Below are 14165 nucleotides of genomic sequence, written 5' to 3'. Positions count from 1 at the left end.
AGCAAAAGTAAGCGAGGAACTTTTTAGCACTTACCGCCCACCCCCAAGATAGCAATCAGGAGAAGTCGCTTCATGTCTGAGGAAAACAAGAAGCAGAAAAAGGAAGAGGTAATTCCCACATCAGCTGATAACCTGAGGAACAAAGTGCTAATAAAAAACCACAGATTCTTCGCATTCAGAATTGTAACATCACTTTACATTTTACGAACTGTCACAAAAATAGTTTTCGTTTTTGACTTCCTCTCTAGCCCCCACCCTGCTTTGCTACTGGCCTTGTCCATTTTGACCAGGAAAAGGTGGCCAAAATCTGGTTCTCAGGCTGGAAAAGGGCTCCTTGCTTTGAAACAGCCACCCTTGCCCTGGTGCCCTCCAGGTGTTTGTTATTGTTTGCTACATATCTGCTAGCCCCAAAGTGACTTACATTAAAGCCAGGTAGTCCGTATTGTTGGACTACAACTCCCATTGTCCCTGGGCTGGGGCTGATGGGAGTTGTAGTCCAACAGTGCCTGGTGATCACGAGTTTGGGGAAGGGCTGGTATAAGAGGGCTGGGCCTTTCATAAAACTAGAACTCATATAGGTCACATGTCTCAATGTTTGGGCAGCAATCTTGGGGTCTCTGCACCAAAATTTCACTAGAGAGCCTCACTTGATATACTTCAGATGTTGGGGGTTGGGATTTCAGGAGGGTCTCTGCGGATGATCTGAATAACCAGGAAGATTTAAGAGGCTACCCTTCAGATATCCAAGGGTGCAGAAGTTAAAATGTCTTTAAATGCCTTTAGAAGTGCTTTGAATTGAGCCTAGAAACCAATCAGAAGTTGGTGCGATTGTTTCAACAGCAAAGTGATACACTCCTTTCACAGACCCTCCAAAATTCCCTATTTTCCAGGGACATCCCTGATTTAGAGACACTGTCCCGGTTTCTGATTTGATCCCAGAATGTCCCACTTTTCCTTAGGATGTCCCTATATTCATTGGAGAAATGTTGAAGGATATGGAGTTATCCGACCCCTGAGCCATCTGAAGGGCTTTAATGTTTAATGAAAAGTTTAATGTTTTATTATGTTTTTATATATGTTGAAAGCTGCCCAGTGTGGCTGGGGCAACCCAGCAAGATGCGTGGGGTATAAATAGTAAAATTATCAGTATGGAATGGGACATCCCTATTTTCATCAGAGAAATGTTGGAGGATATGCTGTCACATTTTGGATCAGTGGAAGATTCCAGGCACTTTTCCAGAGCAGCCCCAAAGAGAGCGCTTTGCAGCAGAGGTCCAGGGCCTCCCAAAAGCAGCAGGGTTGGCTGATAACATTTAGAAGTAACGCACATTTCCAGCTAAAGAACGGGGAAGTAATTTTTAACCCAGAGTCTAATATTACCTAACTTCACCATGGCATCGTGATAGCCCAAATATAACATAAGCATATTTGCAGATGCAAAGAACAGACACCAAGGCACATTCATGCCATACATTTAAAACCCTGTGATACCACTTTATGTCATGGCTTCTCCCAAAGAATTCTGGGAGCTGCAGTTTGGGAAGGATGCTGAGAGTTGTTAAGAGACTCCTGTTCCCTTCACAGAGCTACAATTTCCAGAAAGTTTTAAGAGTCAATCCCTCTTCCCAGAGAACAGCACCCACATTGTCCTCTTGATTGCTTTCAGACCCAATTTGTAGCAACTTCTTTTCTTTTATAAAACCTCCAGGAAATGTGCCAGGGACATTCCTATATAAAAAATATAGTTATAAATACAGTATATAATTGCAAAGTAGCACTATTTCCCACCGGAGGGGAGCATTAACGAACACCTTATGAGAAACTGAAAGTGCTGGATTTGCATACAATTAAACCCGTGGTCATCACAAATCCCCCTAAACAACAACAACTAGGAGGAAGCTTCTACACTTGATCTTAGCCAAAAGGCTGAGAAGCTTCAAGGAGGAAGCTTCAAGGAGGAAGCTGCTAAAATGTACAATGTACGGGACTTTCATCAAACAGGACTTATTTCTGGAATGGGCATAACTGTCAGAGTAAGCATTAAATTTCTTCCGAGAAATGTCAACTTAGTTCTGGTTAGTACTCCATGAATGCACAACAACACAAACTGATCCCCCCAGTCCCAGGTATGATGGACACCTATTAATGGTTAGCTCCCAGCTTCTTTTTGTCCTGTAGAGAAGTTCATCTGAGTGGAACTTCTGAGACCAGGAACCATGGCGCATGGAGTCAAGAGAGTGATACATTGCCCACCACTGGCCATTAGATCTCATGCTTTCCCTTCAGAATCTAACACAATTGTGATGCTTAGAGCCATGGAATCCGCAGAGCAGAGGGGGGAAGGAAGGGGAAAGAAGAGAATAAGGAGAAGGTCTTGCCACTCAACATTTCTCAGATGGAGGATGGGACGTGCCCCACACCTGAGTCCCAATCTCACTCCAAGAACTCAGCTTCAGATGACACACAAGTTATCCCATTCAGAGATAACCGCTCTGAATCACTTTCTGAGGACTGATTATGTGGATCCTTAATCACCATCAGGTTCTAGAGATAACTCCCCTATAGCATCTCCTGCTCCACAGCCATGCAGGAACATGAACTGCAGAGTAAATTCCAAGTCTTTGAAAGATTGCAGACCTTCAAGAGCAGAGCCATTGGAACTGAAGGCCCTGCCAGCCGTCTTTGCTGTGACAACATCTTCTCATAGCTCATGAGGTCTTTGCTAGACCTTTGCCAAGACGACATCTTCCATAGCTCAGCCAGCAGGGCCCACTGGTGGCTGTCCAGGGTCCTGATTTGACTTGCCTTGGCAATTGCTACGACTTTCTGAGTGAACTACAGCAGAAGAGGAGAGAAATGGGGATGTACATGCAACATTCCAATTCTCATGCCTAAGCGTAACACCCTTTCCACATTCTTAATCCTTCTGATGACTTTTCCCACACCACGCCCCCAAAAAACTTGAGTAATTGATACTCAAACCAGGGTTACAAGATGACACTCAAACATCCAACTTTGTCTGGTCCCCTGAGAAGACAAATTGACGGTACACATTTGGCCTTGCTGAGATTTATCTGTTGCCATTCTGCTTGTGCTTTTAGGTAACTTTCTGTTTCTTGACTTTCTGTTTCTTTCAACCACAAACACCCCACCCCCTGTTCTCATTGACCTTCATCTCTACCACGTAGTGCACCAGAGGGTCTTCCGCAGGGATGTTCTGTGCACTTGTTCTGTCATACACAAAATGCATGACTTTCTCACTTCTGGCACAGTGTTGATACCCCGGCATCTATTGATACCTTTGTCGCCATTCTCTGAAAACAGAGCTTGTGCATTGCCTGAATTACTTAGCCGGGTATTGGTTCCTAATTTCCTTGTCTCTTTAGCATTGTCTTGAGACCGATGTGATCCTTTGAATCTGTTGAAATCCTAGGTTAACAACAGGAAGAATTAGAGGAACTATTGGAAATGACTATAAAAAGCAGTAGAGATATGAGATGATCAGAACCCTCCAAACTTGAAACATTAAAAAATTTATAATTTGGCAGAATATTTGGATTACAGTATTTGATATGTATATGTATAATTTGGAATATTTAATGTGATTGGATTGGATTGTTAAAATGGAAAATTTAATAAAAATGATTTATTTATTTTTTAAAAAAGAATCTGTTGAAATCCTGCACTTCCTCCTTTGCTTTCGTAGTCTTTTCCTGAGGCATTTGCTTCCTATCACCCTCATCGATCACACCTGTAGTACGAGTTGCAGCAGCAAGCTTCCTGGTGCCCTCCATGGTCAGAATGTGCTTGAAAATGAAGCCATCCAGATGCATGGTTAGAGTTATATGCTTGAACGCTGTACTCTTCAGGTCCTTGAAATAAGCCTTACTGGAAGCATTTGCTGGTTAACTCTAGTTCCAGGAACAATGTTTGGTTTATTTCTTCTACGCTGAGAATGAAAGCATTGCCCCTGTAACCAGCAGGAAAACATACTTCATTGCTTTCTTCTTCTGTCTTTGCATCTTCTTTAGGATGAAGCCCTCCAATTCTGTCCAGAATTATTGCTTATTTACCTCCAGTCAGGGCCGGATTTAGGTTTGATGAGGCCCTAAGCTACTGAAGGTAATGGGGCCCTTTATATGTCCAGCTGCCCTTTGTCAGCAACAAATTGTTGCTGTTTTTGTGTGTATGTGTGTTGAATATATGCTATGTGGTAATTTATGGACCTAATAGGTATCTAACCAGTGATATTTTAGGGAGCAGGCTAGCAGGCGGGATCCATTACGTACATCATAGGAGCCTACACAACACAAAACACTGTTGCTGTATGTAGGTTTTATCTTATGTGTTTTTTATCTTCTATTTTGGAAATGTACAACCAGGTTTTTTTTCTTGGTTTTTTTGGGGGGCCCCCAAGAGAGTGGGGCTCTAAGCTATAGCTTGTTCAGGTTATACATAAATCCAGCATTGTCTCCAGTGCTCCAGTGCTCACCAAGAATGCTTCTCTTGTTCTCTTATTATAGCTATAATGTGCACCTGAGACGTGCCGGAACTGAGTTCTGGTGAATTCCAGCTGAAAAAAAGCCCTGCTTATCTCACAATTTGTTGGCATGCCTATCTCTTTGCCCTCTCCCCCAGTTTACTCACGTCAACAGTGATGATTTTTCAGCAGTGACTTCACATTTCTTATATCATGTGCTTTCACAACCAGCGCTGTGCTTCTTCAGTAGAAGTGTCAAGTTAGGTGACGCTGCCCTCAAAGACGAGGTCATTTTGCCATCAGGTTCACCAGGTGTGCAATGTTATTGCTGATGTTGCAATCAGGCAAATTTGGCAATCCCTGGTTTTCATTCAAAACCTTATCACACTTGTTCGGGTATTCTGACAGGAATGGAAACTTTGTGAATGTCTGGATGCATGCTGACATGAGAGCTGGGGAAATGTTTACAACAACCATCTTAGGTCATTGTGAGCTGTCGTGGTCCTGCATTCCCAGCCAATATTATTTTCTATTTATTTTATTACTTATTAAATTTATATACCACCCTATACCTGCAGGTCTCAGAGCAGTTCATGGGATAAAATGACAAGGCAGCCCTGTTTAGGGAAGCTTTTAATGTTTGTTGTATTACAGTATTTTAATATATATATATATATATATATATATATATATGCAGGTTTTGGTGTCCTCGGGTGTCTTCCCGTGTAAAAGTTGAAAAGTCTGCCCAGCCACGTACATTGGACAAACTAACAGACGAATAAATGCACGTATCGCAGAACACAAGAATGCCGTCAAAAAAGAAGAAAAAACTTCCTCTCTTTTCCAACACATGAAAGAAACAGGACACGAAATTAATTTTGCAGATTCCAAATTGCTCTTTAACATGGAACATCACCACAAGAGAATAATCATGGAAGCCATCGAGATAGAGAAACACCCTCACAACATGAACAAGCGTGACGACACATCCCGCTTGCCAGACATCTGGAAATTAGCCCTCCCCACAAAAACTGACACCAGAGCCAGAGGCACACAGAACGCCATCACCAATCAACCACACCAGACCCAAACCCAGACCCTCTCCACAGATGAATTACAGATACCATCCAGTAGCCAAACCATGGTGGCACCTCCGGATGCTGCACCCCCCTGCAATCCCTACACAGATCTGGCTGGCACAGACCACAAAACCACAGCTCGCCCCTATACACGAAGCCAAGCCAGAGCACAACAAAATGCAGTACAACCATCTTCCCAGAAAAACTCTTCACAAAGTTCAAGAGGTCAAGACACAAAGGCTTTAGCAACTAATCCACACCTAATGACCCACCTAAGTGGTACTCAGGATACAACTCAAGAAATCACTCAAGATATCCCTCAAGTAATTAAGAAACAAAAGAAGAAAAGGCACACTAGCCTGGGAACTTCCTCTCTGCCCAAGAACATTAGAGGCCACACCTCCTCAACAGTATTTATAGGAACTCAAACACTGAGATCCTGCTCTGTTCCAGTAACAAGAAGCCGAAAGCACCAGCCTGAAGATGACGAGTGAGACCTCGTCGAAACGTCCCAACTTTTACACGGGAAGACACCCGAGGACACCAAAACCTGCATTCCTGTACCCGTGAAAATCTACGAAAGCAAATATATATATATATATATATATATATATATATATATATATATATTTGGAAGCCGCCCAGAGTGGCTGAAGGTTGTTATTATTATTATTATTATTATCATCATCATCATCATCATCATCATCTCTGTGTCGTGTTATTCAGACAGCAAGCTGCACACTAGATAGATTTTTCTGGTGTCTGAATTTCAAACAGCATTATACAGAAGTATCTGCCCAAATATTTCTCCCTTGCCACCCCTATCAACCCAATAAACACACAAGACATAACTGGCTGCACTTTTGAACAAACAAGGTACACTATTCATTGTATCAAATTGTAGATTTCAACAGAATCCTTTCACAGAGTCTAAAACAAGTCTAAAAAAAGGATTTCCGGAATATTAGCCTTGTTTCCCCATCCTAGGCTTCCTCAGCAGTACAGGCTCTAAGTAATGTGAATAAATACAATATCGTAATCTCACACATTTTTCCAGTGAAAATAATATACAAAAATCATAAACAACTGTACATACCATATGTAATGTTACAGGATAGTAGATCTTATAGCATAGTAGTGGCTGCAGTAAGCAACATCTGTTACAAAGCAGGATTACTATCTTGTAAAATCACATATGGTATGTACAGTTGTTTATGGTTTATTATTTTCACTGGGAAAATGTGTGAGATTACGATTTATTTATTCGCATTACTTAGAGCCTGTACTACTGAGGAAGCCTAGGATGGGGAAACAAGGCTAATATTCCGGAAATCCTTTTCTTAGACTCTGTGAAAGGATTTTGTGGAACTGTAACAACTCTTCATGTGGATTATTGACTCTATGAACAGACAGGTGGAATAGACACTTATACATGTATGGACCTTATGCATGAACTGACTATAGAGTGAACTGATCCACTGGGTCTTCTGCTTTTTTCGTTGAACTTTATGAGACTTCTGTGAAATCTACAATTTGATACAATGAATAGTGTACCTTGTTTGTTCAAAAGTGCAGCCAGTTACTTCTTGTGTGTTTATTGAGTATGTTTCACGTAACCAGAGGTTTGTTGCTGTTTTACCCCTATCAACCCTGCTAACCAATCTTCCTGGGGCATCAATGCTCAGACTTGGAATCTTGGTAGTGCCCAAGTACTGCTGGTAAACCTTGAGCTGTGCAGAGCTGTGTCACATGATTACACACAGGTAATCATATGACACCTGCTGTATCATACCCTGGTATGGCTATGTGTCCAGTAGCAAGCACTGCATCTTCATGCAGGTAAGTTCCCTTCATAGCTTTGCGCTTTGTCACTTGCAGGACATTTGTAGAAGACAGTTGACTAGGTTCATAATCACCAAACATCGTCGGACAAGGTTGGAGTTTGGGGTATACTTATGGCCCCCAGTTTGAGTGTCAGTTACTCAGTTTGGGAGGGCGACACAAAATGTGGGGTTTGTGGTGCAAAACTAGCACAACACTTTGGCATCGGTTTGGAGGGGATCCAAAATTTCAGGGTCACACATTAATGAAGCTCAGCAGTAGCGAACTTGTAGGGAACCTGTAAGCCAGACCCAAGCACACAAAAGTCCTCTCCCTTCCTATAGTTCCCCGCAACTGGTATTCAGAACTGTGGAGTCAACTCTAGCCATTCTGGCTAGTGGCTATCCATAGCCTTATCCTCCCTTCATGAAATTCCTCAATCCATCTGCATTGTCGGCCATCACTTTTAAAGCTGTGCTCAACTGTGATGATAGCAAAATGTCTGGCCAGCAGAGCACCTTTTTTCTTCTTCTTCTTCTTAAGAAAACTGCATGGGAGGAAATGTGAGTTATTACAGTTTAAAAAGAAGCATATGGGCAATTACATGGAAATTATGAAAGAGAATCTGAAAATTATTTACAGGGAAGCCCTAACAAGAATAACTTCTGTATAACAATCCCTAACGGGGCGGAGTTAACAGTCCCTAATGGGGCGGAGTGTGTGTGTGTGTGTGTGTGTGTGTGCATATATATATTCACCCTTGATCACCAAGCAGAAGTTATCTGCAGCCTCTGAAATTCTCCCTGCCATACCCAGAAAAGGTAAGTAGGGGGGGGGGGAGAGAGAGAGAGAGAGAGAGAGAGAGAGAGAGAGAGAGAGAGAGAGAGAGAGAGAGAACAGACACAGCTCCAGATTGTGAAGTTGCCCTAGTGAGCAGGAGAGGCTGCCACATGGTGGCTTCTTCTATCAAGAAGCCAATTGTTGCTGGTGTTACTTACTCATACAGTGGTACCTCAGGTTACAGATGCTTCAGGTTACAGACTCCACTAGCCCAGAAATAGTACCTCGGGTTAAGAAATTTGCTTCAGGATGAGAACAGAAATTGTGCAGCGGCGGCGCAGCGGCAGCAGGAGGCCCCATTAGCCATAGCTGTCAACCTTCCCTTTTTTTGCAGGAAATTCCCTTATTCCAGCGCCGTTTCCCACTGCTTCCCACTGCTACCCCAGATTGTTAGATATCCCGTCGACTTTTCCCGGACAGGGGAAGTTGCTGATCCCTTATTTTCAAGGCTGCTGATCCCTTATTTTCAAATCTGAAAGTTGACAGCTATGCCATTAGCTAAAGTGGTGCTTCAGGTTAATAACAGTTTCAGGTTAAGAACAGAACTCCAGAATGAATTAACTTCTTAACCCGAGGTACCACTGTACAAGTAACACCTGCTATTTGGGAATGACTTTGCTGCATTTGTTTTGTTTGTTCATCACTGCTCAGGGACGTCAGATCGAGAGGTTTAAATTTCTTTTTCAGGGCCACATATGGCAAACACAACTCTGTCTGCAGTGGTGGCATTGCTATTGACATGTGGTGAGTATGGGGGGGGGGGGGAATCCACATACTTAAATTTTAGTCTCTTCCTTACGTCACTCCACTCAGATCAATGGCAAGCACACAGACAGAGAAACTTAAGAAGCTGTCCTTATGCTGTTGAGTCGGACTTGCAAAGCACCCCCCCCCCGGGTTTCAGATAATGGTATGCCCCAAACCTACCTGGAGGTTGAAGCTGGGACGTTCAACAGGCAAAGCAGGTGTTCTCCCCCTGAGCTAGGGATGCACTTGAAGCTGTCCATGTTCCATCTAACACCCTGTTGTCCACGCCAATGTTCTTCCGCCTGGTGTCCTCAGGTGTTGCTGGACTACAACTCCCATCATTCCCAGACAGCTTAAGCCAATGATCAGGGATGATGGGCGTTGTAGTGTTGGTGGCAAGGATAATAAAGGTATAAAAAATTGGGTGCCAAGATCCAGGTTTGATGAGGGAACCCCAGCAGAGATTTAAAATCACAAAATATTTAGCAAATAAAGCATGGAAATATAGGCTGTTGGACCTTTAAAAGATGCCCTTGTGAGTTCCAAAATGTCCTTCTTCCCACAGCAGAGGAATAGATCTCACACTTGGTAAGTTAAAAATGGTTTTACTTACAAACTCTTCAAAGCTAAGGTTCATGTGTTTTTCCATGTATCAGTCAGAAAGGTTGCACAGGCAGTAAGACTTGGCTTATTTGCAAAGCGGTGAAAGTTCCTAAATTGTTTGGTATAGAAACTCAGTAATGGCTGATGAGAGCCATGCGGTTTGAGCTGGAGCAACCAGCTTAGAACCTCTTAACATGTTGAGCTTCTCAGGTAGTCTGAGGTCCAACTATGAAAGACAACACTTTATGTTGGGAGATGATAGATAGATAGATGATAGATGATAGATAGATAGATAGATAGATAGATAGATAGATAGATAGATGATAGATGATAGATAGATAGATGATAGATGATAGATGATAGATGATAGATAGATAGATAGATAGATAGACAGATAGACAGATAGACAGATATACATAGGTCCTCAGATTCCTTTATATTTTTAAAAGTTCTTCTCCTTCAGCCTCCTTTACCAAACCAGAGAGTCCCATATTTGCTTTGTAAATACCCCAGTGATTTGAGGTTTCCCCCCTCTGACTGTTTTCAAGGTGCAATCGAAGTAGGTGGCAGTCTAATCCAACTTGCTGAGATGATCAAACAAATGACTGGGAAAAATTCCATACCAGATTACATGGCCTATGGGTGTTATTGTGGATGGGGAGGCAGAGGCATACCAAAGGATCAAACTGACTGGTAAGCTAATAAATAGTCCACACGAACCTTTAGGGAACACCAGGATATGCTTCCTACAGAGCCAGACCCTCAGTCCATTGACCCAACCTCTGTGGCTCTCCAGGGTTTCAGGCAGAAGTCTAGGCCAGACCTACCTGGAGATGTCAGGATTTGAACCTGGGACCTTTTACATACAGAACATGTGCTGTTCCACCAAGCTGTGGCCCAGAGTGGCTTAACCACCAACCCCACTTGCAAGGGAACTTTGGGAATTGTCGTTGTTTTTTTTAAAGGGATAGCGACTGCCTAACAATTCTCAACCTCCTTAGCAAACTATACATCCCAGGATGCTTTGGGGAGGGAGCCATGACTCTTTAAAGTGGTATGATACTACGCGGGTGGTGCTGTGGGTTAAACCACAGAGCCTAGGACTTGCCGATCAGAAGGTCGGCGGTTCGAATCCCGTGACGGGGTGAGCTCCCGTTGCTCGGTCCCTGCTCCTGCCAACCTAGCAGTTCGAAAGCACATCAAAGTGCAAGGAGATAAATAGGTACCGCTCCAGCGGGAAGGTAAATGGCGTTTCCGTGTGCTGCTCTGGTTCGCCAGAAGCAGCTTAGTTATGCTGGCCACATGACCCGGAAGCTGTACGCCGGCTCCCTCGGCCAATAAAGTGAGATGAGCGCCGCAACCCCAGAGTCAGTCACAACTGGACCTAATGGTCAGGGGTCCCTTTACCTTTTATGGATGGGGCCGCATGGGGGCATCCCTGCTGCCCTGCCTACCTGCAACTCACTTTTCCTTTCAGGAGTGTGGCCCTCCAAGCCCCTCTTTCTGGCCCTGAGGACTGTCCTCCAAGTCCATGCCCTCCTTGAGTTCTTTTGCCTGGCTGGACCGTGTCCTTGAACTGATAAATGTCTCCTGCTTTGTCTGGAAGGAGGCTGGAGGGATGTGAATGGGAGTGTGGGAACCGTTATCTTTTGCACAGCTGAAAGGTAGCCTTTCTGTACAAGGACAAGAGTCGCATCCTTTGCCCCAGCTGCTTTTCCTTCTGGCCCCGCCCACCACTGGCATGTGGCCCTTGGAAAGTTTCCCATGAGGAAATCTGGCTCTCAGGAAATGAAAAGGGTTACCTGCCCTTGTTTTACACTGTTTCACTTTGTTCTTATTCCCCCCGCCCTCAGGTGCTGTCGTAACCATGACTGTTGCTACAAGAGAGTGGATGAGCAGGGATGTGACTCCAAACTTGCCACCTATTCTTACACCTACAAGTCAGGGAACGTCATCTGTGGTGAGCTGACCTTTGCAGAGCAAAACCAATGCCTTCAGGTGGACGTTTTGCCCACCTGCTCCACCCCGCTGTCCATATCTCTTGCCCAATGGGTCCCAAGAGCCCAACAACCAGCTGGCTACCGGGCGCTTGGGAACTGTAGTGCAAGGGGCATTGCTTTGGGAAGTGCCAAGCACAGGACTGGCAAGGTGCTTCTTTCTCTCCTCCCCAAACAACCCTGCCCCCTCATCATCAGCTGATGAAGGTGGGTGTGAAACCCTCTTGCTTCGGCTGCATGCACCTGTCTCCTATTCTGCGCTGCCAACTCAGAATTCACCCTCCCCCTTATGCCTATCGGGTGGCTGTGGTTTGGGGGAAATGGCCTTGATAATCAAACTGGACACACACAGCCTCCACCTACTATATGGTGGGCCAAGATTGAGATAGAAGAACAAGTCTTGCCAAAGCAGAGCCAGCATGGCTTCTGAAAGTCCTGCCTCACTCTTGGTGTTCTTTGAGAGGGTCTACAAGGACATAGGTAGATGTGACCCAGCTTCCCCAGAGCAACGCTATGCCAGGGGCATGGTAGGAAATTAAGAGAGCGCCTAGGCTCAGCTGTCTGGTGATGTTGCCACCTTCACCACCAGATAGGTCCACCAGAATGGGGGCCCACCAGGTGACACATTGAGGACCAGCTCCATATCAGCAGTGGCGTCGCAAGGGGGGCGGTCTGTCCCAGCTGCCATGTCGGGGGGGGGGGTGTTGACAAGAAGGTACCCTGCAGGGTGCTCACCCCACCCAACCCTGGGTGCAGCGGCATGAGCAGCCATCGCCCCACCACAGCCGCATGTGGAGGATCCTCCGTTTTCAGCTGCAGCTGCGAGCAGAGGATGCTGCCACCGCCCGTACGGCGCTCGAGCAGTGCCGGCGGCAAACCGTTATGTACAACGCATGTGCGGTGTCGCACACATGCGCTGTACGTAGCGACACTGCAGGTGTGCTGTACATAGCGGTTTGCCGCCGGCACTGCTTGAGCACCAGATGGACGGCGGTGGGATCCTGCCGCCGCCGCCGCTGCAAGCAGAGGGTCCTGCCACCATCCGTACAGCACTTGAGTGGCGCTGGCGGCAAACCGCTATGTATAATGCATGTGCAGTGTTGCACACATGCGCTGTACGTAGTGACGTTGCACATGCACCCTACGTAGCGACGCCACGCATGCACCGTACGTAGCAGTGCAACACAAGCGCAGCCGGCGGTTTGCCCTGCCCCAGGTGTCGGTTAGCCTTTGTTCGCCCCTGCATATCGGGATGGAGGGGAGAAAGACAACACACGTTTGTGGAATGCTCTCCCCAGGGAGGTTCACTTGGTGCCTTCATCATACACCTTTAGGCGCCCAGTGAAAACATTCCTCTTTAACCAGGCCTTTGGCTGATTGAAATCCGATGCCCTTTTAAAATGGAAGCAGGGGTTATTGGGTTGTCTTTGTTTTTATTATGTCTTTTCTGTTTTTCATATTGTGGTTTTTTGGTGTGAACCGTTCTGAGACCTTCGGGCATAGGGCAGGATACAAATTATAATAATAAGTACTACTACTCCTGGCTGGCTTAAGAGACTGTGAGTTACAGACTCCCTCTCTCTCTCCTGCCCCCAGCCATCGCCTTAGTTACAGAATTTATTCCTTAGCCCCAAATACTATCTTGTTGTGTTGTCAGGAAACGAACCCTGGTATTGGGCAATGATTCCGGGTACTTCAATCCAGTGTGAGCGCCTGACCTGTGAATGCGACCAAAAGTTTGTGCAGTGCCTGAAAAAGAACTTAAAGACGTACCAGAAGAAGTACACCTATTTCCCCAACTTTTTGTGCTTTGGCCACCCTCCTCTGTGTCCTGCTGAGCCAAGAATGAGGTGGAGTAGGGAGGCAGTAGGGGGAGGGAGTTTGCATGGAATACAAAATTCAGTTCCGGTTTTGCATTTCCCTAAGGAAGACCTGGGCAGAAATGCAGCTGCAATATCGGAAAGTTCCCTTCTTTCAACTTTGCAACGCTTTTCTCCAGCAAAAAAACCCACATACAAGTTCCGCTCGCCACTTTCCTGCATGAAGCGAAAATGTTTTTCTTCAACCAGGCCTTGGGCCGATTAATATTCTACAGCCTTTTGAATGTGTCTGTGGCAAGGGCGGAGTTGCTGTTTTCCCGGTTTGTTTTACTTATTTACCTGTTTTTATCCTGTATTTTATTCTGTGAATTGCACTGAGATCTTATGATGAAGGGTGGTATATAAATCTAATAAATTAATACAAATAAGCTTGTGGTCTCCCCCCCCCCCCCGAAAATGAAATAAAGTCATGAAAATTCATCTGCACTTTTAGGGCATCTTTCCCTCAATATACACATTTTGAAGGCAATTTTCTCTGATAGAAGGCATGTTCTTTTCACTAATATCAGCTTATTCCGTGGGCTCTGTCACCTGGGGGCAGCCATTTCATCTGGCGGGGAATCAGAAGGCTCGTTCCATCAGTTTTGCCAAAAGCCCAGCTCTATAAGGCCCCTCCTGCCCCCCGTTAAACCTCAAAAATATCCTGCTGTACTTGCGTTCCACGTCTTCATTGATGCTTTCTTTCCTGGTATCTTCTCCCTCTCTTCTCTTCCTTATT

General features: G+C 45.1%; 1 protein-coding gene and 1 pseudogene across 1 annotated transcript in view; one reads left to right on the top strand and one right to left on the bottom strand.

Annotated features, from left to right (window-relative positions):
• LOC114602934 (basic phospholipase A2 homolog ecarpholin S-like) overlaps positions 1-7482 on the bottom strand; it is a 10219-nt gene extending 2737 nt beyond the window's left edge. Inside the window, exon 1 of the mRNA XM_077930999.1 lies at positions 7352-7482. Coding sequence (XP_077787125.1) covers positions 7352-7482 — 131 coding nt within the window. The remainder of the gene's footprint in view (positions 1-7351) is intronic.
• Positions 7483-10159: 2677 nt separating this feature from the next.
• On the top strand, positions 10160-13762 carry LOC114602936 (basic phospholipase A2 Ceg-N6 pseudogene; annotated as a pseudogene).
• Positions 13763-14165: the final 403 nt, after the last annotated feature.

Source organism: Podarcis muralis, chromosome 7, assembly GCF_964188315.1.
Source record: "Podarcis muralis chromosome 7, rPodMur119.hap1.1, whole genome shotgun sequence".
In the NCBI taxonomy this organism is placed as follows: Eukaryota; Metazoa; Chordata; class Lepidosauria; order Squamata; family Lacertidae; genus Podarcis; species Podarcis muralis.
This window is presented reverse-complemented; position numbering and strand designations above follow the sequence as displayed.